The 24,404-nt window shown below is 40.9% G+C and overlaps 2 protein-coding genes across 16 annotated transcripts in view; one reads left to right on the forward strand and one right to left on the reverse strand.

The window, feature by feature from the left end:
* Positions 1 to 378: 378 nt before the first annotated feature.
* The window catches only part of LOC308551475 (ribonuclease inhibitor-like), a 36,395-nt gene continuing 12,369 nt past the window's right edge, over positions 379 to 24,404 (reverse strand). For 2 of the 15 annotated variants that reach the window (XR_013998030.1, XR_013998037.1), the window contains exons 3-10: positions 10,339 to 10,509; positions 10,054 to 10,224; positions 8,239 to 8,418; positions 7,725 to 7,899; positions 7,398 to 7,547; positions 6,341 to 6,507; positions 6,035 to 6,205; positions 385 to 2,004 (exon numbers count right to left, since the gene is read on the reverse strand). Coding sequence is in view for 2 of the 15 variants with exons in the window: in XM_081126026.1 (XP_080982152.1) it covers positions 6,484 to 6,510; positions 7,490 to 7,547; positions 8,239 to 8,418; positions 10,054 to 10,061 (273 nt within the window). In the remaining 13 variants the exon portion in view is untranslated. Of the gene's footprint in view, positions 2,005 to 6,034; positions 6,206 to 6,340; positions 6,511 to 7,397; positions 7,548 to 7,724; positions 7,959 to 8,238; positions 8,419 to 10,053; positions 10,225 to 10,338; positions 10,510 to 15,629; positions 15,755 to 24,404 lie in introns of all 15 variants that reach the window. The other 13 variants (XR_013998041.1, XR_013998029.1, XR_013998035.1 and 10 more) reach the window with 13 other exon arrangements.
* Positions 12,694 to 16,963, forward strand: LOC308551743 (testis-expressed protein 13B-like; the record flags this gene model as incomplete). The annotated part of the gene is made up of 4 exons (XM_081126366.1): positions 12,694 to 13,241; positions 13,339 to 13,423; positions 13,728 to 13,923; positions 16,834 to 16,963. Exons 1-4 carry the CDS (start codon positions 12,783 to 12,785, stop codon positions 16,961 to 16,963), a joined length of 870 nt encoding a protein of 289 aa, XP_080982492.1. The 5' UTR covers positions 12,694 to 12,782.

Genomic DNA, 24,404 nt, shown 5'->3' on the forward strand with positions numbered 1-24,404 from the left:
CCCAATTCTGTCTGTTATCCAGTGTCTGGAAGCTATTGTTTTATATATATTGCCCATTTTTTGAGTTGTTAATGTGGGAGGGTAAATTCACCCTGTTACTTCATATTGCTGGAAATAGAAATCCTCCATGTTCTGTTTTTTATACTGATTTGTAATTTGTATCATGAATATTAGCCTTGTCTTTACATGTGTGCTACATATGTTCTTCCAGTTCATCACAGCCTTTAATTATATTTATGGTACATTTTTTCATAAAGAGATTTAAAATTTTGATATTATATCATCCATTCTTTTCCTTTGGACTTTTATGTCATGCTTATAAATTCCTGACCTATATTTTCCTCTTAATCATCATGTTTTAAAAGAAGAAAAATAACTCCTCAGTATGAATGACTTTTATTTTTTACATCAAGTTTATTAATTATAAAAGTAATACATGCACATGGTAAAAACATCAAGTAGAACAGAGGGCTATAGATGAAAATGAAAGCTCCTTTCCTCTTCTCCCATTGCCCTTGCTTGCAAAATTCCTCTTGCCAGAGGTAACTCCTGTTAGCAACTTCTTGTATATATCCTTCCATATATACTCTGGACACATACATATACATGCATATTTATCCTTTAGTACACAAACGGTATTCACACACACAGTTCAGGGCTTTTTCATTTAACATTATATTTGAGTTCTTAATGTGACTGAGTTTTATCAGATATTTAGCAGACTGACAGAGGGACCAGGGTAGTCAGAGAACATGGTGTGGGAAGTACACAGGAAAAGGCATATTCATCTCTGTAAGGCCAACACTTAGCACAAAACCTGGCACATAATAAATGTGCAATGATAAGTGTTAAATAACTAAAGGGAAAGAACAACTTGAGAAAACTGGAAATGAACTACCATTTTGACCACTCTTCTCATGCCAGACCTGGTCTTAAGAGTTACCATCTCCCAGTGCAGGAGGGAACAACACACAATGATAAAGACATGGAGCAGCTGGACCTTTCACTTGCAATAACTTCCAACGGGGTGTCTTCTCCCACTAGAATCATCACTTTTAACACATACATTTAGTTCGAATGCAGATTACACTGACTACGCAGCAAAAATCTGGGAACTCAAAGACTAAAAGCTGAGTTGTATTACAGGTACACACTTATACAAACAGCTACCATTAATTGGTGCCTACTATGAGGTAGGCATCATGTTGGGAATAGTGGCACTGCAAGATTAATGTTAATCTATGCCCATTTTATAGAGGAGAAAATGGAGGCTCCAAGAATCTGAGTGACTTATTCAGGGTCACACAGCTAGTCAAGGAGCTTCTAGGGACAACTCTACACCTTAATCAGATAAGCTACTTTTCTGTCAATCCCACACCACATTCTCTCCTGTTTCAATGGCTTTGTGCTATTTCCTTTGCCTGGCATTTCCTTTTTCCACTTCTCTTACCTGGTGGTTTGTGGAAGCTAGGCAGAAATAGAAACATGGGATTGTGCAGGATCTGTGCTACACTAAATGGGCTCATTCACATGTTGTTTTTCATTATTTCCCTGCCTGAATTGGGTATTGGGAAACCTGGCTGGATTCCAGTCCCAACTCTCCTAATGAGCTGTGTGACCTAAAGATAGACAGAACCTCATCTTCCAACCTCCCAAGGCTTTTGTGAAAACAAAGTAAACATTATAACACAATATATGAATGCAAGGTATTACTTCTGAAGACATATGAACTAAGGCGCTTCTGCCTTTTATACCCTACTTAATGGATGATTATATGTAAGAAATAGAAATCACTGCTGCTTATTTCACATTAGTATCTTCAGCAAAGGTTAACAGGTTTAGAACAATAGTGTACAACTGTTCAAAATGGTGACAGATGGAGGGGGTCTGTATGCATCTGATTTGAGGGCTCTCCTTGGAAACTACCAGGTAATTCCAGGCTTGCTCACTTTTAAAGCTTCCATCTTTTTGAATGTTTCTTCATGTAAATGATCCATGTCAATGCTATGAAAAATGAAAAGAATCTTGTGTCAAGTCAAGCCAATGGATGCCTTCAGCAGCTTTCCTATTCTCAAGGATAAGATTCCCATTCACACTTTCTCCCTGGCACCACTAAGTTACTTCATCCACTTGGCTATCAACCTCCTTTCTTTCTCAGCCTCAGCTCCTTCCTTGGGTTTCAAAAGAAAATTATTAACTTCCTTTTGAACTCTCACTCCTGTCCAAGGCCCTGCTCCATTATTCCACTAGTTCCTGCTCCTTTATCTGTAACCTCTCCTTTCTCTCAGCCTACAAATTTGCCTATCCTAAAACAAGTCAAGAAAGAAAAATAATAACTCCCTTCTCCCTAGTCTGCTAACTTCCCCCCAGCTACGACCCCACATCTCTTCTCCTTTTCACAAACTCTTTGAAAAAGTAGTCTTATCTCCCATCTCTTCAAGTCACTGCAACCTGGTTTCCAGCCCCATTATACCACTAAAACAGCCCTTGATACTGGCACCTATGGCTTCCTAATTGCTAAATCTAATGGACACTTTTCAGTACTCATCCATTTGGACCTCTCTGCTGCCTTTGATACTGTTAAGCACTTTTTCCTTGAAACTCATTCTTCCCATAGTTTCCAGGACACCTTTCTCTCCTGGTTTTCTCCACGGGTTTTCCTTCCTATGTCCATCTCTTAGAAGATATTGCTGAGGGCTAATTCCCCAGAGATGTCCCTCAGAGGTTCTCTTCTCACTCTCTCTAAGGATCTCATCCATTGTCATGGCTTCAGTTATCTCCAGGGCACACTCCAACATCCAACTGTCTACCTACTAGAAAATTTTCCCCAGTGTCCTACAGGCACTTCAAACTCCACATGTGTCTCTGATTAAAACTCAATGACTACAAAAGAAGGGACAAGCTCTTTCAGGTGTATGATGAGGTACAGTTTTTAGTTTTTAATGGATAGAAGCTAATCTTTATCTAGCAAAGTGAAATGAGTAGCCCTGCTAGTTTTACAATTGTAGAGTAAGTAGACACTTAATGCCATGGAAGTGTAACAAGACCTTTAGAATTTTTTCAGTGACTTAGCAAAAGCTGCCTTGCCTCCTGATTTGTAGAACTCTCTGCTGGGGAAGAGGTGGGGCAATATGCTTATGAAGCCCATAGGTCTTCTGGGAGTTAAGAGACCAGTTACTTCCAACCTTTTCTTCCCAAATTTAGAATTAGGAACATGGATCAGGGTGAGCTAGGGAGATTTATCCTGGGTGCCTGGGAAAGGCACCAAGGCCCCTAAAATAAAATTATCTTGAAGAAAGAAGACTTAAGTGGGGTCCCTGACTCACCTCAGGGGCCTACATCTTTGTGGGCAAGGTCATGTTTCACACATATATACCTGTGGCTGATTCAAGAAGCTCCTCTAGACCTAGCCACCCTGAAACATGTAGTACTTTAGAGAAAGATGGCTGCATATCTGGGTGTGGACAAAGATATGTATAACCTCAGAGCCCAAGTATAATGGCACTGCAAGCCTCACAGGGATTCAGAGCAGCCAAGACACCACCATCCAATCACCAAGCTTCCGTGGGACCAGGTAAGGTCAGTTCCCAAAATCAGCCACCTACAGCAGTGAGAAACAGGAGCAGGAGTGGACTGATTCTTCAACCAGCTTCGGAAGCAAAGTGTCTCCATCCTTGGGACAAGTTTTGAAAAGGTGAGTAAAGGCCCCCAAATGTACTGCTTCCAGAATATGTGTGAGAGAATTATGAATAAATTTGCACTCAGAATTCTGCTAATAGGTCTTATTAATCACACATGGCACAGAAGGCCTTGCCCCTCAGTCTCTTGTCTTGACACATTCTTCTGTGCACTTTATGCTCCAACCATAGCAAACTTCCTGGAGATTTCCTACCCCTATCCCCATCAAGTACCATAAACCATGCTGCTTATTGTCTCGTTACCCTTGCTCATGCTATCTCCTGAGCCTGCACTCCCCTTCTGTACCCTTATCCCCATGTCCCCTGGTTATAGTCCTGAGACCTAACTCAGGTGGCCTTTCCTCTAAGAAGCTTTCTCTGACCCTCTTGGGATCAGTGAGCTGTCTTTAGCCATTAATCCCACTTTCTGATTACCCAATTGCATTTATCAGTTTGTGTGTCTGTCTCTACCACTAAGCTCACTAGCTTCTGAGAAGCACAGATCATGTCTCATGTCTTATTATTCTTATCTACCCACACTTGGACTATCTGCCTAGCACACAGCAGATGTCCAGCAAGTGCTTGTGGAATAAATGAAGGTGAGCTTTGTCACTGTGAGACACAGCCTTTTTTTCCCCTTGACTATCTTCATCGAACATATTACTGTATCTTTGCCTTGCTCCTGGATGCTTTAAATTACTACTGGTATCCTACATGCATTTACTATATGCAAAGCACTGAGCCAGATTTACAGGGGAAAGTACAATAAGAAATAAAATTCAGACTTCGTACTCAAGCAGCTCTTAGAATATCACCTTCTTCTCCAGTCTTTCCAATTTCAAAGAAGACTCCCTTTTTTAGGATGCTCTCTTTAGATTTACCCCTTCTCTAGCCCACCACCACATTAAATGGTCCAGTTTCCTCTCACCTTACTTAGGTAAGTATATATTTCTTCTATTGATTTCAGTGTTGTCTGTCTTATACTCATTTTAACATTCAAAATTTATTTGAGGTCAGTAACTGGTATCTATTCTCTATGTGTGCATGTCCTTTATTTTGATTTCTGAGCTATTACTGCACACTGCTATCAACTTATTGATTGACAAGTTACAAGGTTTAAAGATTGGACTGAAAACACAATGGAAGCACATTGGTTAAAAGACAAAGAAAGAGTGAGAGAAACAGAAAATAGAACAACAATTTACAACAAAAAACAAATAATGGCATGTCATCACAAAATAATTTCTCCTTTCTGTGACTGAGAATCTTTGCTAAAGCATACACACTATAGAGTGCTACCACATTAAATTACTCTATATATAAAGACATTAGGATTGATCATTGAGGTTATCTAAACCTGTTGACAATAGAATCCAGTAACCTCTTTATAAGAAGGAAACCCTGGAGGTCCCTAAATCCCTGAGGCTCATCATGTTGTGAATAATTTCCTCTTCCTGGGCAGTAATCATCAAACTCTTGAGCCTTTGAAACTAACAGACTTTACTTTGCTAGTAGAGAACCAGCTTCTGTTTCAGCCAGACTTGTAATCAGGCTTTTAAGCTGTTTTCATTTACACTTCAATTCATAAAATTGGCTTTGGAATGTGGAATTTTTACACTTAGCCTTTATTTTCCATTACATGTTCCGGTTCTGAATGCCATAAATGAATGGTCATTTGGCCACCGGTTCGTTGCGAACAGAGCATAGCTGTATCCCAATTAAGAGTTACTTTGTGCATTATGCCAATTTACAAAGATGGCAGACAGACATAGACCAGAAAGGAGAAAAACCTTCACTTTCTTTAATTGCATCATTATAGCTTCATCCCCTTGAGTCTTGAAGACTCTCAAAATGTAAACATTAAGTCTTCTATCAGGCATTAAGAGAGGAAAGGGAAAGGGTCTAACATTTTTGGGGTACCTTCTATGCACCAAGGGTTGTACTAGGTTCATTCATAATTGACATCTTTCTTCACTCAATCCCCATGCTAGCACCAGGGAGTCAGGTACTCGTATTAGCTCCATTTTACAGAAAAGGATACTAAAGTTCAAAGAGGTTAAATAAGCATGGTCATGCCATTAGTAGATGCTAGACCTAGTATTTAAGCCAGACCTAGCTGAATCTAGATCCAGTGCTTTTGCCTACACCCTGTTGCTTCTCTTAGCAGTGAGATCTAGCGCTGCCTGTTCATTGCATCTCTCCCTGCCCCTGTGTCCAAGGAAGAAGCCTATAAGTAATTTCACTTACTTTGATATTTTGCCTAGGAATGGCCTGCCATCACTACAATAGGTTATGATCAAACCCAACATGCCTGTCCTGACCCCGTCCTTTCCACTCCCCTCACCACAGTAACTTACTAGAATGTCTGTAGTTTATATATTGGATGAATCAGTGCATCACACAGCATTTGCACTCCAAAATCCTTGAGGTCATTTCCACTTAAATCTATCAATGTTAGGTTCTCATTTCTGTTCAGAACAGAGGCAAAGGTTCCACAGCACCCATCTGTGAGATGACATTTTGCTAACCTGTAGGGGATTAGGGATTCAAGGAAGAAATCAGTCTTATCTCAAGTTCCACAATGACCCTCCATTTCTGACCCTCCATTTCACATACAGCCTGGCAATAAGAGCTCAGTGGGCAAAGAGTCCTTGTGTACTTACCATAAGGTCTTTAGTTTGCAGGGTATTTCAACCCTTCACATAGCACCTTCATGCCCTTGTCCCCTAAGGCATTGTCATTGAAGTCAAGATATCTCAGGTGTTCATTGGTGTAGAGTGCATTACACAAATCCTGAAAACACTCTCTAGTCAGGTGACAGGTCCACAATCTGCTAAGAAGTAAGGTAGAGAAGTCTGGCATAATTTCATTTGCACTGAGTTACTTTAGGAATTATGTTTGCCCATTAAAAAAAAAAACACATCAGAAAATCAGAGCCCGGCCAGGCGTGGCTCAGGGGTTGAGCATCAACCTAAGATCCAGGAGATCATGGTTTGATTCCCAGTCAGGGTACATGTCCAGGTTGCGGGCTCAATCCCCAATCGGGGGCATGCAGGAGGCAGCCAATCAATGATGACTCTCTCATCACCGATGTTTCAACTCTCTCTCTCCTCCTCCCTTCCTCTCTTTGAAATCAATAAAGATATATTTTGAAAGAGAGAGAGAGAGAGAGAGAGAGAGAGAGAGAGAGAGAGAGAGAGAGAGAGAGAGAGAGAGAAAATCATTATCATGAAAAAAAAAAAATCCCTTGGACCAGGGCCATGCAAAGATTGTGGAGAAGGGAAGGTTTATTTCCCCTATATTACTTAGGTCTTCATTTATTGTTTCTTTGGAGATTCAATCACCAGGCCAAAAAATGCCCATTTAATTTTCGAAGTTGCTGAAATATCAGGAAACTCTGCCTGTGGTTATAGTCCAAGACACTTAAAACAGATCCTTTAACTGACAGTCAGGCTGTTTTAATCCTTCACACTTCAGTCTCAAATCTTCAACTTTGTTATTAATTAGAAGTAGTCTTGTCAGGCTCCAAGTAGAGTTCAGGACTTGGGTGAGGGTCTCACAACAAGCTACAGAGAGGGAACATTCGGAAAGCCTGAAGGGATGGGGACACCAAGGTAACTGTTAACCATGGCAGCAGGGAGTCCCAATGAACCTCAAATGCTGAAATCCCATGAGAAGGACAAGAACAAGCAGACACTTATGTAAGATTCTTGACTTTACCCTTCCCATGCTGTAGACCCTCAGAGAGATGCTGTACTCCCGTGTCCCGCAAGGCACTGGTAACCACAAATAGCTCTTAAAATCCGACTCACTTGCAAGATAGAGGAGAGTTCCACACAGCTAGCATCTGTGAGATAACATGTGCTCAATCTACCCAGAGAAAAAGAAGAAAAATTAGGCACTGCTGTCATTTAGCTTTCAGGAAATGTTCTCCGACCCTCCCCATTTAGCTAAATCTTAGCCATCTTTTAAGTTCCAGCCCCCGGCCCACCTCCTTCACAGAGTCTCCTCCTGAGGCCTCCAGCCCATAGTGACCTCCTCACTTACCCTGGGCTTATCTGGCATTTCTAAATGATTCCACAGTGTTGGGCACTTGACTACACATTGAAATGTGTTGCTCTCCAACTGTTTCACATCTGTGCGTCCTTAAGGGTAGCCTTGTCACTGGTAGTCCTTCTGGTAAGTTGACATCTAGTCCAGTGCTAGGTGCATAGTAGGTATTCTTTATAAAGTTAATATTTAATTAGTGTCATTCTTGTAAATACATAGGATGGTAGTATACTGGAAAGAAAATGAAATTTGGAGACAGATTTTGGAGTCATATCCTGGCTATACCACTTTTTAGTGGTGTGACCTTAAACAAATCATTTTTCCACCTGTACCTCAGTTTCCTCATCTGTACAATGGGGATAAGAAACCCATCTTATGTGAATATTGCAAGGGGTGAATTAGATGAAGTAATTTCTGGCAACCACCAAGCATAGACACTGGCACAGAACAGGTGTTCAACAAACTCAAGAGTCATAAGATAATAATGCCAAATAGTTTTATAAAAACTTACTCTAGTTTCTCCACTTTACAGTTGGAATGTGTGAGACCCTCACAAAGACACTTCACCCCTATGTCCCCAAGGGTATTTTCACTTAGGTCCAGCTCAGTGAGGTTTGGATTGCAAATGAGAACAGAGGCAAGATACTTGCAAACAGCCTCTGAGCTTTCAGGGAGAAAGCTAGCACACAACCTGGAAAGGAAGATGAACAGAGACAGAATTGGCCACTTTATTGTCCTACTCATCTCCTACCAACAATCTCTCTTGAGCAGAGAAAATAAAGGCCCACAAGTAAAAGTCCCCCAGCCTTGAGTATGTCACAGCCCCTTTTCCCTCATGGAAGGGACTTGTACATTGCTCCCACAACCCAGTGTTCCCCAGAGGGAACTCAGTAAATGTTGCCCCCCAAAGGAAAACGGATGGGAGGAAATATCAAGATCTAATATAATTTTCATTCTCTGCATGAGTTTAGCACTCTATCTCATATATTCTTTCAAATGTGAAGGGGAAAATGTTATAATTATCCTTAATAAATTTTATAGTCAAAAGATCTGTCCTTTCCTATTATCTAAAAATGCATTATTCATTAATCTGCTATCCTTAGAGAAACCCAGCCTATCACCATCATCAATATTCCTTCTCTGGCACAAAAAGTGGTTTTTACTGACCTTCCTGTCTTCTTAATCTTTGTTGCTCCATATTAAGTAGTCTAATTCTTTAGACCGTTTCCCATCAACTTTTTCTTCCATCACTTTCAAGAATTTCTATGATATACACCACAACATTTGAGCCTTCAATTTTCTTTTGAGTTTCCACGTTCCAAATTCTGTCTTGGAAAGGTCTTATAAGGACATTTATCTATAGCTCCCCAATTTAAAAATTTTAAATAGAAGCATTTTGAAAAAAAAAAAAGTTTCAAAGTAGATTTTAGAAGGCTTTAATTCTAAAGAGCTTTTCTTTTAGAAAACCCCACGTATATATATTGTAACGGTTAATTTTATGTGTCAAGTTCGCTAGGTCATGCTACACAGATTATTTGGTCAAACATTATTCTATATGTTTCTGTGAAGGTACTTTTTAGATAAGATTAACATTTAAATCAATAGACTGTGAGTAAAGTAAATTATCCTCTATAATGTGGGTGGGCTCATCCATTCAGTTGAGTGCTTTAATAGAAAAAGACTGACCTCCCTGGAAGAAGGAATTCTACTAGTAGACTGCCTTTGGACTTGAACTTCAATATCAGCTCTTCCCTGTGTCTCCAGACTGCTGGCCTACCATGCAGATATTGAACTTGACAACCACCATAATCCACATGAGCCAACTCCTTAAAATAAGTATCTCTCTATATTTATATACATCTTATTGATCCTTTTTCTCTGGAGAACCATGATTAACACACATATGATAAACTTTTTATTAAGATCATTACCATGGACTTTGAAGTCAGACATATTTGAGTTTTGAATTGTGCCTTTGTCATGTTATTCAGTCCTTTGACCTTGGGCTTCTGTTTCCTCATCTGCTAAAATGGGGATAATAATCTGAACCTCTCAGAGCTATTGTTCGAATGAAAGGAAATCAGGCATTCAACACTTAGCACAAAGCAATTACTAAATAAGTGGTTATTATTGTCATTGATGTTATTACTACTTATAGTGAAAATTCTCTTCCTTAACTTCTTTCATGGGAACAACTTTAGGTACTGCCACTTCTATCCTTCCTCTTTATGATTCCTTGGAAGGTTTTGATCACACAACATCCATCTTGAATTGCATATTTTAAAATTTTTTTCTTGCAATATGGAAATTAATAGTTACTACTTACTTGAGCATCTGTAATTTGCAATTTGGATCTTCTAAGCCTTCACAGAGCAATTTCAAAGCTGAAGCATCCAGTTTTGTTTCACTAAAATCCTGGTCAGTGAATGAGTGACTGGTGCTGAGAATAGCTGGTAGCAGCCCACAGGAAGCAGGAGAAATCAGGCATCAGTAAAACCTTCAGAGAACAGAAGAATGACCTCATTACCTCATTCATGCTCTCCCTTGACACAAACAGAAATTGACAAAAATTATATGAACACAGATAACAAATTTTCCTGCTACCAGTTACCTGAATGTCTGTAAGATACAGTTTGTCTGTGTTAATCTTTCACAAAGAAGTTTCATTCCTGAATCTTCCAGGGTATTTTTTACAAATCCCATATCTGTCAGATACTGGTTGGTGTCAAATACTAAGAAGAGGTTTCTACCACAAGAAGCTGTGAGGTGGCAGTAAATCAGTCTGTGTGGAGAAAGACATTTCAGAGAAGAAAGAAAATAGGATTCTCTTTAAAGGTACCTATTTGTACCTTATTGATGTAATGAATTATTTCAATTTATTCAACAACTAATTTATTGGGTGCTTACCACTGTTTGAGATGCTGAAAACACAAATAATTATGCCCCAGACCCTGCACTCAAGAAATGCACAGTTAATGAGGGAAAAATAGAAAATCATGAATTATAATACAATATGAAAAATACTGCAAGTGGTATGGACAAAATACCATGAAGACACAGAAAGGTGGCACAATTCTACCTTGCTTTGGGTAGGGTTTGGAGGATCAAGAAATACTTATAAGAGGAAGAAATAATTGAGTGCTGTTGTGAAAGGGAATAGAAATTAAATACGAGTTAGGTGGATGAGAAGAATGGGAGTGGGGAGAGGGGCTGAGGGACAATCCACTCATGGAGCAGCCGTTGCAAAGGCCAAGAGGTAAGAGAGAGGATGCTTCATTTGAGAAACTTCCAATTATCTGCTATGGCCTATTTTAAAAGACTGGAAGGATGTATATCAAACTATTAACAGTGGTTATCTTCCAGATTGGGGGAAGGGTGGCGTTATAGGGAGACATTTACTTTCTAGGTAAGTAAAAATTATTTATATATACAATTATTATATACTTAAAATTATAAGAAGTTATAAGAAAAAATAACGTTTTTAATTTGAAGAAAAATGTAATACATCCTTATTAATAAATAATTTTTACAATAGAGAAAAATATAAAGAATGTTTTTTAAAAAATGTACTATATTCCTGCCCTAGCAGGTGGTTAGAGCATCCACCCACTGACTGAAGGGTCCCAGGTTTGATTCCAGCCAAGGGAACAAACCTTGGTCACAGGCTCAATCCCCAGCCTGGGGTTGGGGTGTGTGTGGGAGGCAACCAATGGATGTGTCTCTTTCACATCTATGTTTTTCTCTCTCTCCCACTCTCTCTGGAAAGCAATGGAAGAAATATCCTTGGGTGAGGATTTAAAAAAAAAAAAAAAGTACTATATTCTTACCTCCCAGAGACAACCAATGTTAAGAGTCTGGTGTATACTCTTCCACTCTTTTTCTAAGACACTTGTGCAAAGACACACACACACAGATTTGTTTGTACGTTTTACAAAAATGGAGTTATACAAACATTACATCAACTTTACATGCACTTTGCCATTCAGTCCTTATTGTAAGCCTATAGACAGAAACTGAGATTCTGTTATTGCACAAGGTTATATATAGTAAGTGGCAAAGTAGGGCTCAACCTGGGGTAGGTCTGGTTTATCCCATAAGCTTCAGAAAGCCATTGGAGGTTTAAAGAGACAATGACCATCCCTCTGATGACAACGGAGGACAGGAGACAGACCTGATATCAAATGGTTGTGGGGAGAAACGGCAGGCAGTACGGGCGGGGGCGTGGAGGGAGGCAGGTTCGATATAGTCTCAAGTGTACGTGGAACCAGGATTTATGACTATTCAGTTGAGCAGACTGTTCAGTCTTGGGTCGGAGGGTATGTGGGGGGGGGGGGTCAGGCTGTTCCCGGGCCCCACGTTCTTCCTTCAGTGGAACCTGAGGCAGCTGAAATGTAGGGGCTCTTTCCAGTTCTAGAACATTCCATCTCCAGGAAGAGAGCGCCCCCCCTGGCACGGGACAAACCATTGTGGTGGTGAGAGGGGGTGAAATTTTTTTTGTAATTGATTATGAGCACTTCGTATTCTTGGATCTAAGTCTTTTCTGACCACTCCTGTTTTTTCCACCTTCAACAGCTCTCAACATTGTAGCGGGTCCCCCGATGTCCCGGGGGTGAGTGGGAAGGACCTTCCTGGCGCATCCACTCCCACCCTTGCTGTCTCTGGAAGTTGGAACAGTCCTGGGGTATAAGGTTCCAGGGTGGCGCTCAGGCTTCCTTTCCCTGGCGCCATTGAAAAGAGAGGTACCCTTTGTCTTTGGGTTTTGGTGTGGTAAGCAGGAGTGGTGGGGGGCATGGTCAGCGGGCGTGTCCAGCGGGCGTGTCCAGCGGGCATGGTCAGCATACACCTCCTCCGGAGCCCATCTGGAGAGGCGAAGCCTGGTGGGAGGTATCCTGTGGGGCGGGGAGAAGGTCTGAGGAGGGTGAGGAGGGCAAGCGGATGGGAGGAGCCTGGGGGGAGGGGCTGAAGGAAAGCGGAGGCCCTCACGGTCCCTAAGGGACTGACAACTAGTTGATTCATCCCTGCAGAGCCACCCCGCCCCTAAGGCCCTCCGCCATCATGGCCTTGAGACCCGACGACCCCTCTGGTGGGTTCCGGCATAGCAATGTGGTGGCCTTCATCAACGAGAAAATGGCCAGACACACAAAAGGCCCTGAGTTCTACTTGGAGAATATGTCCCGTTCCTGGGTGGAGGTAGAAGACAAGCTCGGGGCCATCCTGGAGAGCAGCGCAATGACCAGCGAGGCCAAAGAGGCCTGCGCCTGGGGTAGCCTGGCCCTGGGCATGCGCTCTGCCCACAGGCAGGGCCACTTACACGCTTGCAGGGTGCAGTGGCTGCAAGACTTCACCAAACTGCACAAGTCGGCCTCCCAGGCCTTGGCCTGCAACATGAAGGAACTCACTGCGCAGCACGAGATGGAGCGCAAGGAGGCAGCCTGCCGGCTGCAGCTGACCCTGGACAAACTGGCTGAGGTTCAGAAAGAGAAGGAACTGCTGAGATGGAAGCTTCTCCGAGCGGTAAGATTACCCCATTTGGTACTGCCCCGTCTTCCCTCCCTGTCCCTCCCCGCGCCACCCCCCAGAACGTGTCTTAACCCTGCCCGCTTCTCTACAGGAGATGGCATCTTCCTGGGAATGGCAGCAGGTTACAGAGGAGCCAGGCCTGGCTACTACCAGTGTATTTGAGACAAAAGGAGCAGGTGAGGAGAAAGATAAGGTGGGGGCTGCCGGTACTACTACTGCTACTGGTACTGTAGGAGGAAGAGAAAGAAGGATGGAGGGAGTGTAAGGGGTGGAGGCCTCCTGTAGCCTCACGGAGCTGTGGAGCAGAAAATGCATACCTATAGCAAGCAGAGGCAGGGGGATCTCAGATCAGTGGAAACAGCCATGCTTAATTTTTCTGGGACTCTCAAGCCTAGGTCCACCATCTCACAAGCAACCCTTCTCGTCCAGCTTCCTGTCTCATTCACATACCCATTCTAATGCCCCTTATTCCCTTCCCAGAAGCACCCACACCATCCCCATCAGGGGCAGCCTTCACAGCAGGAGCTCCATCTCAGACTGCCTACTGGGGGCCCTCTGCTGTGGAGACCCAGGGAACAGATCCTCAAGAACCTCAAAGAGAAAAGAGTGCCTTTGAGCCCCAACAGCTGAGAAGACCTCCATCATCTGGCAGGCCCGAGGATTGGAACTGCCTTTGGTGTGATCCTGTGAATTTTCCAGGGAGGGAAATTTGCTACCACTGTGGGAGGGGCATCTGGTTACAGAACCCTTAAATTCAGAAATGTGAAATACAACAGAAACATATCCCAAAGGGATATCAATTTTCAGAGGGGGGCAGGTGGGGAGAAGGGGATGAGTTAGGAGAGTGGGACTAGTGGAGTTGGAGGGAGGCATGGTGGGAGGTGGGAGAGACATGTTTTGACGATCCTCTTTTGAGTTCCAGAGCATAAGTATTCAACACATCTCCCCTGTTATGACAACCAGAAATGTTTTGAAATATCGCCACATATGCACTAAGGAGTAAAATCGTCCCTCACTGGCAACCATGGAGGCAATGAAGTACTTAGGAGAAGTCAGAACAAGGTAAAGAGAGTTGCCAGGGTAGCATTCTCAGCAGTGCCAAGGGCTTCAAGGGGCCCCTAAGACAGGAGGTGAAAAGTGTTCATTGGGTCTGGTATTCACTTTCGATCTTTGAGCAAATCTGGGTAGGGGAGGGGCAAAAGCTAACCTGACAGTACTGAGGAGAGAATAAGGAAGTGCAGTCAGTGAAGGGGGCTCTTCAAGGGCTCCTGGCTGTGAAGGGAAGGAGTGAGGTGAGATACATAGCTGAGAGAGGGTTCTTTTGAATATGGCAAAAACAGAAGCCATGGGAAAGGAGGCAGCTAAAGAAAGCTTGAAAACACAAGGAATATGTAAAAGAATGGAGCACATCCTGCATACAGTATTGGAGGCATATTTATTCTACTGCTCAAAAATATATGAAAGGCTAATTTTGTTTTTTTTTGTGAAACAAAATCCCCGAAAGTATTGTGTGTATATGTATGCTGATAGATTTTTTGTGTGTGCCTTATGTTATAGATTTATGTTTGAATAAGCAAAGAAAAAGGACTGGAAAGACATTTAGCAAACAACGTTATTACCTAAGAAGGTTGGGATCAGGGTCAGGGGATAGAAAGTAGGGGTGGATGAGTACAGGGGTATAGGGTGCAGTGGGGTGGGGTGGGTTAAAGGGCAGTAGGGTGGAGAGCTTATATATCTTCATGTATTTCTGTGCTGTGTAAAATGAAATAATTAAATGTCCACAAAAATACAAAAACAAAAAAAATAGAAGGGTGTGAATTTATTGGCACGAATGGGTTTAGAAAGGCTTTTCTTCCTTTGGGGCAGGAGGGAAAAGAGTGTGGGGAAACAAAGGGGGCTCATGCTTGTGTGCTAGTGATGTGAACAGACGACGAGACAAGGCACTTGAAAGTGAGTGAGGACAAAATGTCAGGGAGGCTTCTGAGCAGTGGCACTTTGGAGAATAACTGCAGGGGAGGGGTGCAGAGAGAGAAAAGGATTATCAAGTTGCATGGAGTGGGATTGGACACAACTGAAAGAAAACCAAGGAGGAGGACAGTGGGAGTCTGGAAGGAAAAGAAAGTTAAGTAAGTCCGGGATAGGTACCAGACACCAATCTCTTAGGCGTTACAGATTGCCATCTACTCACTATAGCAGAAACAGCACATGCAAATAAGAAAGAGGCAGGAGGGGCTGGCAGGGATCTGTGCCTCACTCCCTACTCTTAGGCTCACAGCACATCTTTTCTTTTGCTGTATTTCTATGGAGAAAGTGAGCATTAGTTAAACTTTGTTTTCAAGTCTAATCAGCTGGGAGTGCAACTTCTGGAAACCTAGTCTTTACCTGCAAATACCTAAGAGTTTGAAGGAAATTTCAACTTCAGGTCTTTGATTTTGCAGTATGGATTACGTAGTGCTTGGCAGAGCAAGTGTAGCTGTGACACTGGCAAACTGTGCAGCTGGAAGGTCCTAAGAGATAAGAAGGCAAAAATAATTTAAAACAAAATATTTAAAAACAAAAATTTTAAAAGGCTTATTTTGGCTTGTTACCATGTTAGTACTAATTTACTTCTTCTAAAAACCTTAGGAGTATTGAACCATTTTGCAGATATGGGAATTAAGGCACAAAAAAGCTTAAGTAATTTGCCCAAAGTCACATAGGAACAGAACAGAGGTCAGTGCTCAGGTCTGTCTGACTCCAAAGCCAAAAAGCCATGTTACTGTGTGCCAGGCAGAGGTAGCCATTGACATACACAAATTATCTTATCTGGTCCTTAGCCCAATGACAGGTACTACAATCACCATTTTGCAGATGCTCAGAGAGGTCAGGCTATCTTGGTTGTCAATACTAGTAGAATTAATTGCAATAAGAACTAGGAAAGTTCAGTAGTAAACTCTCAGTTAACATGCTTGAAAAAGGAGTATTTTGGGTTAAATTTTGAAGAGATAAAGGCAATAGGGTGGGGGTAGAACTCCATCTAAGGCTGATTTTCTAGAAACCCCAAGGGAACCAGAAGCCTCTCTTTGTTTTCATCAGTGTTTAAAAACTCTAAATGTGTTTATCCATTATTTTATTTTAGAATATACAGTTGGATTGAAGCTGTCATAACTTTGTCAAGACATTGTAGTCAAAGTCGGTCATAATTCCAAGTCCATGTAACCTCTCCTACTCTTTCCCCATAGTCCCAAATTTTTGCTGCACGTCCTTTCCCCTCCCCACTTCCCTCAGCCACACATCCTGTGCTCATTTCTACCATTATGCTACTGCCCCTGAGGAAATACAACTCTCAGAGAAAAATTCAGGTTAACTCCTCAAATACAGGCTTCTGCCTACTCATCTCAAGGTCCCTAACCGTTAGCTGGCCCCACAACTAAAGGAGAGACTATCAATCTTAACTGGAGTATTGAGAACAGACTTAAGACCAATGGCATTTTCTACATAACGGATACATGTTTTCTTCGCTGCTTTAGTCAGTAAATAGAAATGTATTTTATAGTATACAGTCTGTATTATGTAAATGGTTTACCTAAACCTCTTTGAACTCCAGCTCTCGACCCTCTGTGAAGGTGCCAAGTCTGGTGGAAAGAGCCCAGGCTTTACAGCAATACACAGAGAGTACAACTTCACCCCTTACAGACCTGGAGCTCTCTGAGGCCTCAGTGATGAAGTGTATGTAGAGGAGAGTGACAACCAATTCAGTGTTAAGTTTATAACCTTTTCCAGTATAGTCATCAACACCAAAATAGAGTCCTCAATGATAATTTTGATGACTTACATGCTCACAACCCATTATAATTATAGAGCACATTTACAGAGTGATAATGAAGATTAATAGACACATAGGCGCATACATAGTGGCTAGCACAGTGCTTGGCACATACCAAGTGCTCTAAAATGTTAGCTTTACCTCAGTGTCTACCTAGGCCAGTGTTCAATATATGATAGATATTCGATAAATCCTTAATGTTGGTTGATGTAAAATATGGAATGTAGAAATGATTCATTTTATTTATTGACTGCTAGAAATGATCATGTGCCTCAATATGTTAAAAAAACAATGAAGGGCCCAGCCGGCGTGGCTCGGTGGTTGAGCATTGACCCATGATCCAGGAGATCTGGGTTTGATTCCCAGTTAGAGCACATGCCCAGGTTTTGGGTTCGATCCCCAGTAGGGGGCATCTAAAAGGCAGCCGATCAACGACTTTCTCTCATCACTGATGTTTCTATCTCCCTCTCCCTCTCCCTTCCTCTCTCTGAAATCAATAAAAACATTAAAAAAAAACAACAACAAAAAAAAAACAAGGCCCATCATTTCTGAAAACCAAAACACTGCAGAAAAGACATTACTATGTTCACTTTTTAGGTATCAAGGCTGGTAGTATGGATGCTGAAGCTCGCTTTTCCTCCTCAAATCCAAGTAAGTGCTGACGCTTCAGAGACACTGACAGGTGCCTATGACTGCTTTTTACACAGAATGACATAGCCAGAATGTCCATTTTTGTATAGGTAGGCTGGAGCAGTATAATTGACTGTAAATCAATTATCCTTTTTGCCTATTCTTCTTCCTGAATCTCCTACAAACAGCAAAACAAGTCTATTGGTTCAATCTGTAACCTAGAAGATTTATCCTTTATTTCTTCCTCAGTCCATTTCAATAACTCTTCTTGAAGTCCTGGAGAGACATTTCTTCCAAAAGAGTTTCCACAGCCTTTCCCTTTCCTTTATGTAAGAGGCCAAATAAGTACAGTATTGTTAATGATGAAAACCCTTTTCCACATTGTTGGAATATTTCTTGCCACATTTTCCCCATTTGATCGAAACACATCCAGCTGCTGTCATTCTTTAGGGCATAGAATACAGTGGTCAAAAACTCTTAGAAACTGAAATGAAGGAAAGTGTAAACCTTGACACCTCCTTCAGCTTTTTTTTTTGCAAAAAGTCATTGACAAAAGTGCAGCTGGTATCATACACTCCTATCCCATATCTTCTGAGGTCGTCGACTTCAAATAGGACCCGCTGCTTCTGCAGTCCCTTCGCAGCCAAAGAGCAAAGCCCCACATGCAACTTTGTCCCTTCCACACAGAGATGCCTTGTAAGGGTTTTGAGGCACTTGGAAAAGTAGGACAGATACACATCACTCAGGGTCTGAAGTGAGGTCTTAAGAGTCCTGTCACCATCTCCCTGTGACTGCAGGACACTGCAGATCATCCAGGAGATGATGAGAAGACAATGTCAAGGCCTTCATTTTCTTGCAGACCATAAAAGACCCTCATTACTGCATCAGCACCCGAAAACTGACTCAAGAAATATGCTCTTTCAGCATATGTAAACCATAGTATCTCTGCCTGGATAGCTTGTTTTAATAATGAGTGGAGCTTCTTCATGGTGGTAGGACAGGCAGTTATCAGGAGGAAGGATTTGGGGAACAGTTTTTTCCTCACAAAACTACTGGCTTCCTCTCCTGGGAATTAGCACTAAGATCCTCTTCCTGGTCACCTACAGGGTACTGAAGCTCAGGAAACCCATCAAGAATGAACAGAAGCTTCTCTGGATACATTAAGAATGACATCCAGGATTAGTCCATCCAAATCTTGAAAAGTGTTAGTGATCAGGTAAGCAGCACTAAGGTTAGCAATACGGTTTATTTCTCTGCAGTTTATGTAGATGAGATAGTCAAACCTGCCTGGAGTAATCATTCCTGCTGCCCAGTCAAACATGAACTTGTGTACCACAGCTGTTTTCCCAATCCCAGCACATCCCTGAAGTACCTACCACAGTTCGGGATGAGCTGGAATCCTCTTCATTAGGATCAAATACATGTTCCACTTCAATGAAATTATCTTGTTGAGGAATTCCACATGGTGTCTCTTCTGATATACTGTGCTCTTTCGCAACAAGCAGTCATGACTTTATATGCTTGTCATGGTGATAACATTTATTGACTCTTATTTAGGTATTTTTCTTTCAGATGTTTTCTAAATACTTCCCAGTAATCTAATGAGGTGACACTAAGAGTTACTAATCGCATAATACTAGAAAATAATACAAAAAGCAACTATAACTAATATCATCATCACCACCATCTCCACTGGGATGTCTCAAAGGCTCCTCAAACTTTACATGTCTAAACCTGAGTTCTTGATTTCTATGCTGCTGCCCACCTCCCACACAAAAAAGTACCCTCCCCAGATATCTCATCTCTCAGTGAAACTCTATCACCCAGTTTTTCAGAAAAATGTTAGGAATCATTCTTTTATTTTTCTTTGAATCCTTCACATCCAGTCAGTTAGCAAGGTCTATCATTTACACTTCCAAAATAAGCCTCCAATCCATTTACTTATCACTACATCCTCAAATACCACCCAAGTACAAGGCACTATCACCTCTTTTGTGGAGTGCTAAAATAGCCTCCTGCTTATATACTCTTGCCTAACTATGGATCCTCTCCACACAGCAGCCAATGTGATCTTCTAAAAATATCAATTACATCATGTCACTGTCCTGCCCAAAACCTTTCAAGACCTTTACATTGCACTTGGTATAAAATCCAAAATCTTTAACTTATCCTACAAGGTGTGCCATGATCCGGGCCCTACCTACCCCCACTTCCCAGCCTCATTTTATATCACTCTCCTCCTCAGTACCTATACTAAAGCCACACTGGCCTACTTTTAGTTTTTCACAAATGCCATGTTCTTTCCCACTTCAGTGTCTTCCCACCAGCTTTTCTCGCCGTGTGAAACACTCTTCCTCCTGCTTTTCCCATGGAGAGTTCATTCTCATACTTCAGATCTCAATGTAAACATTACTTCCTAAAAGAGGACTTGCCTGACCACCCAATTTAAAGCAGATCTTCTCTACTATTCTCTTTCCACTTATCGCAATTTATAATTGTTTTCTTTGTTTATTTTATTTCATCATCTGTCTTTTCCACTAAACAACAATCTACATAAAGCAGGGACCTTATCTGTCTTCTTCACCATAGTACCCCTGAGTACCTAGCATGGGGCTTTGCACACAGGAGACAATCAATAAATATTTATTGAATATAGCTATAAATGCTTTTGAATTAAAAACAAGTCATTTAGCCCTGGCTGTGTGGCTCAGTTGGTTGGAGTGTCGTCCCCTGTACCAAAAGGTTGCAGGTTCAGTTCCCGGTCAGGGCACATACTTACGATTTGGGTTTGATCACCAGTCCGGGTGTGTACAGGAGGCAACAGATCAATGTTTCTCTCTCTCTCTCCCTCCCTCTCTCTTTCTCTCAAATCAATAAACATATCTTCAAGTGAGGATAAAAAACCCACAAGTCATTTATTATTGCCTATTATATTACATAATTTCTGATTTAATTCTCACAATAATTCTGTAAATTTTATGGTTGAGGAAATTGAAACTTAGAGCCAGGGTTATAAGCTCTTGGGTGTGCAATCTATGCACAGATCTTGTGCTCAGAAAGACTCATGCTTGATGTAATGCTCTGATGTTGCTTTCTCGAAATTCTTAATAATTTTTGAACATGGGGCTTGCCTTTTCATTTTGTACCATACCCCATAAATTATGTGCCAGTTCTGCTTAGAGTATAAAGTAACTTCTCCAAGGTTCAGCAACTAGTAAGTGGCAGGGACTAAGATTCAGGTTTGTCTAAAGACAAGGTCTATGCGCTTAAACACTATATACTACATAGCTTGTCACCTTCTGTGATTAGAAAAAAAAACAACAACAAAAAACAAACAATCCAAGGAGTCAGTGATCAAGTTCAAACTTCTGTTAAGTGAATGTCTAAACTAGCATTTCCCAAATAAGTGTTCCTTGGAACACAATTTTGCAAGATATTAATAGGAGAGCTGAAAAAAAAAAAAAAGGTGTCCTGTGGTCAAATGAGTCAAGGGGAATGCACCCTCTATTCCCTTTTATTTGAGTTTCTCAATGCACATTAGCATATGCAAGGCTTTGAGATGATCTACAGTAAAAAAAAGGCTGTTTAACTTTATTTAATCTCGCATTTTCTGTTCTTAAATGACTCAACAACCCATTTGTAAAAGCACAGTTTCTAACTACCAGAGAATAATATTCAGTAGAACTAAGTTTGGGAAATACTGATCCAGATGTGTTGGCAAACATTTTCTGTAAAGTTCCATAAATAGGTTTTTGGGTCTCTGATGCAATTACTCAACTGCCATCTTAGTTCAAAAGCAGCCACAGACAATATGTAAATGGTTGAGTATGGCTGGTTCCAGAAAAACTTAATTTATGAAAACAGGCAATTGGCTGCATTTGGCCCACTAGCTATAACATGCTGACTTCAATTTAGATTATTCCAGAAGCAGACTGGTCAATTCTAGCCAGAAAGTTGCATACAACTGGTGCTTGACCGCCACCATCCGTAGTCCTCCCAGTATTTGAATACCTATTTATATGATATAAAAGTCCTACCTGTTATGATAGTTTGGGGCTTCAATATTACCCAAAAGATCAATGATTGTTGCCTAATGAATATGGGGGATGAAATGGGAGAAGGGTGGGGATGAACAGCCAGGTTCATGAAAGGCACTATTCCCAAGACAGAAAAAGAGATTAAAACAGATAAGACATCTACTTGTAAGTTTCTTCCATGAAAATGAAGCAAGAGAATTTGAAGCAGCTGTAGGAGAAGATTTGAGGGTTAAGAGTAGCACAAATACACCTTAATGCCAAAACATAAAATATAAAGAAATTTAGCCACACTGTTATGGCCATTCATGCTGTTCCCCAAACACAGATACAACAAAGAAAGTAAATTGTCGCCTCACATCTGTTCTAACTTACAAAGGTATTTTATAGCTAATGTCCAACATACAGTAAAACATAAGAACTTTGCACATAGATATATTTAGGGTATAAACATTTAAAGTTATATGATCAATAAGGAAAATTTTAGGTATTAACTTAAAGGGGCATATATTATTTGAAATGACTATAGGGTGTCCCCAAAAATGTATTCACATACTTTGAATAATTATTAAGGCAGTGTTTATTAAAATACATTTCATTTTCAAAATTGAGCTATCAGCTGTTAAAGTGTGTATATATTTTGGGGGAACACCGTCTATTTCTGGTATTCTGCTCTCCATTGAATATTAGCTTATTGTGTCTATTGGAGCTTCAGTTGAGCCTGACTTGTTAATAAGAAAGAATAAGGCATTGCTGATGTTAGTTTGACAGTTATGTACAATGACCTACATTCAAATTAAGTGTACACACATAATCCAAACTCTTACATACATAGATATATAGATAATGCACAAGCACACACACTACCCTTCACACTCCTATAGTTTTTAGTACTTGCACACATTTAAAAGCAAGACTGAGACACAGAGATGGGAGAAGGTGTGACTAAGTGGATGGGAGGAAGCAGAGTCTGGAGAGGCAGATATTAGAATATCACAGAAATGGGCAGGCAAGTGAATGGTATGTTGAAGATAACCAGTTTCTATTCTCCTAAATAAACATTCCTTGGATTTCAGGAATCAGCCACATGGGGAAGAACTTCAAGCAATCTTCACTCTTTGCTCTTTTGTTCTGTCTACTATGAAAATCTGTAGTTATCTCCTGGGTATAGACCTGAAAAACTCCAAAACATGTATTCCCAAAGATAAATGCACCCCTATGTTCATTGCAGCGTTATTTACGGTGGCCAAGACATGGAAACAACCAAAGTGTGCTGCGATAGAGGGCTGGATAAAGAAGATATGGTACATGTGCATAATGGAATACTACTCAGCCATAAGAAAGGATGAAATACTGCCATTTGCAACAACATGGATGGACCTTGAGAATATTACGCTAAGTGAAATAAGTCAGGCAGAAAAAGCTAAGAGCCATATGGTTTCACTCATATATGGGATATAAAACTGAAACTCTTAGACACAAACAGCAGTGTGGTGGTTGCCAGAAGGAAGGGTGTGGGGGTCCTAACATATGGTGACAGAAGATATGACTTGGGTGGTGGGCACACAGAGTAATATACAGATCTTGTAACACAGAAACCCACACCTGAAACCTATATGCTCATATTAACCATTGTCACCCCAATAAACTTAATAAAAAAAATCTGTGGTTATAATAAAAGGAGAGACTTAAGAGTCTTTTATGATTATAAATGTTTTAGGGATTATGGAAAACAGTAGAAACCACAATTGCCTCTTCTGTTTTTTTTTCCCCTCACATTTTCAGCATCACAAAATTGTGGAAACATTCTCAATAGACTATTAATGGGTAAACACTGTATCCATGTAATGTCTTAATATGCACACACCTATACACATGTGACACAATTTTAAATATTCAGAAAAATCCCAAAGTCTGTGAGGAGAAGTAGGGGAAAGAGAATAGATAGTATTATCTAAATTATATGCTCTCCTACCTCATTTAGTTATTCACCTTTGTGTTCAGACAACAAACTCCAGGTACAACCAGGTTCCATGTCATGTCTTGTCTTGTCTTGTCTTTCTTGTCTTGTCTTGTCTTGTCTTGTCTTTCTTGTCTTGTCTTGCTTGTCTTGTCTTTTGTCTTGTCTTGTCTTGTCTTTTGTCTTGTCTTGTCTTTCTTGTCTTGTCTTTCTTGTCTTGTCTTGTCTTTCTTGTCTTGTCTTTCTTGTCTTGTCTTTCTTGTCTTGTCTTTCTTGTCTTGTCTTGTCTTTCTTGTCTTGTCTTGTCTTGTCTTGTCTTGTCTTGTCTTGTCTTGTCTTGTCTTTCTTGTCTTGTCTTGTCTTTCTTGTCTTTCTTGTCTTGTCTTGTCTTTCTTGTCTTGTCTTTCTTGTCTTTTGTCTTTCTTGTCTTTTGTCTTGTCTTGTCTTTTGTCTTTCTTGTCTTCTCTTTTGTCTTGTCTTGTCTTTCTTGTCTTGTCTTGTCTTTCTTGTCTTGTCTTGTCTTTCTTGTCTTGTCTTGTCTTTCTTGTCTTGTCTTGTCTTTCTTGTCTTGTCTTGTCTTTCTTGTCTTGTCTTGTCTTTCTTGTCTTGTCTTGTCTTTCTTGTCTTGTCTTGTCTTTCTTGTCTTGTCTTGTCTTTCTTGTCTTGTCTTGTCTTTCTTGTCTTGTCTTGTCTTTCTTGTCTTGTCTTGTCTTTCTTGTCTTGTCTTG

The sequence above is a fragment of the Miniopterus schreibersii genome (assembly GCF_964146895.1).
Source record: "Miniopterus schreibersii genome assembly, chromosome: X".
Taxonomy (NCBI): Eukaryota; Metazoa; Chordata; class Mammalia; order Chiroptera; family Miniopteridae; genus Miniopterus; species Miniopterus schreibersii.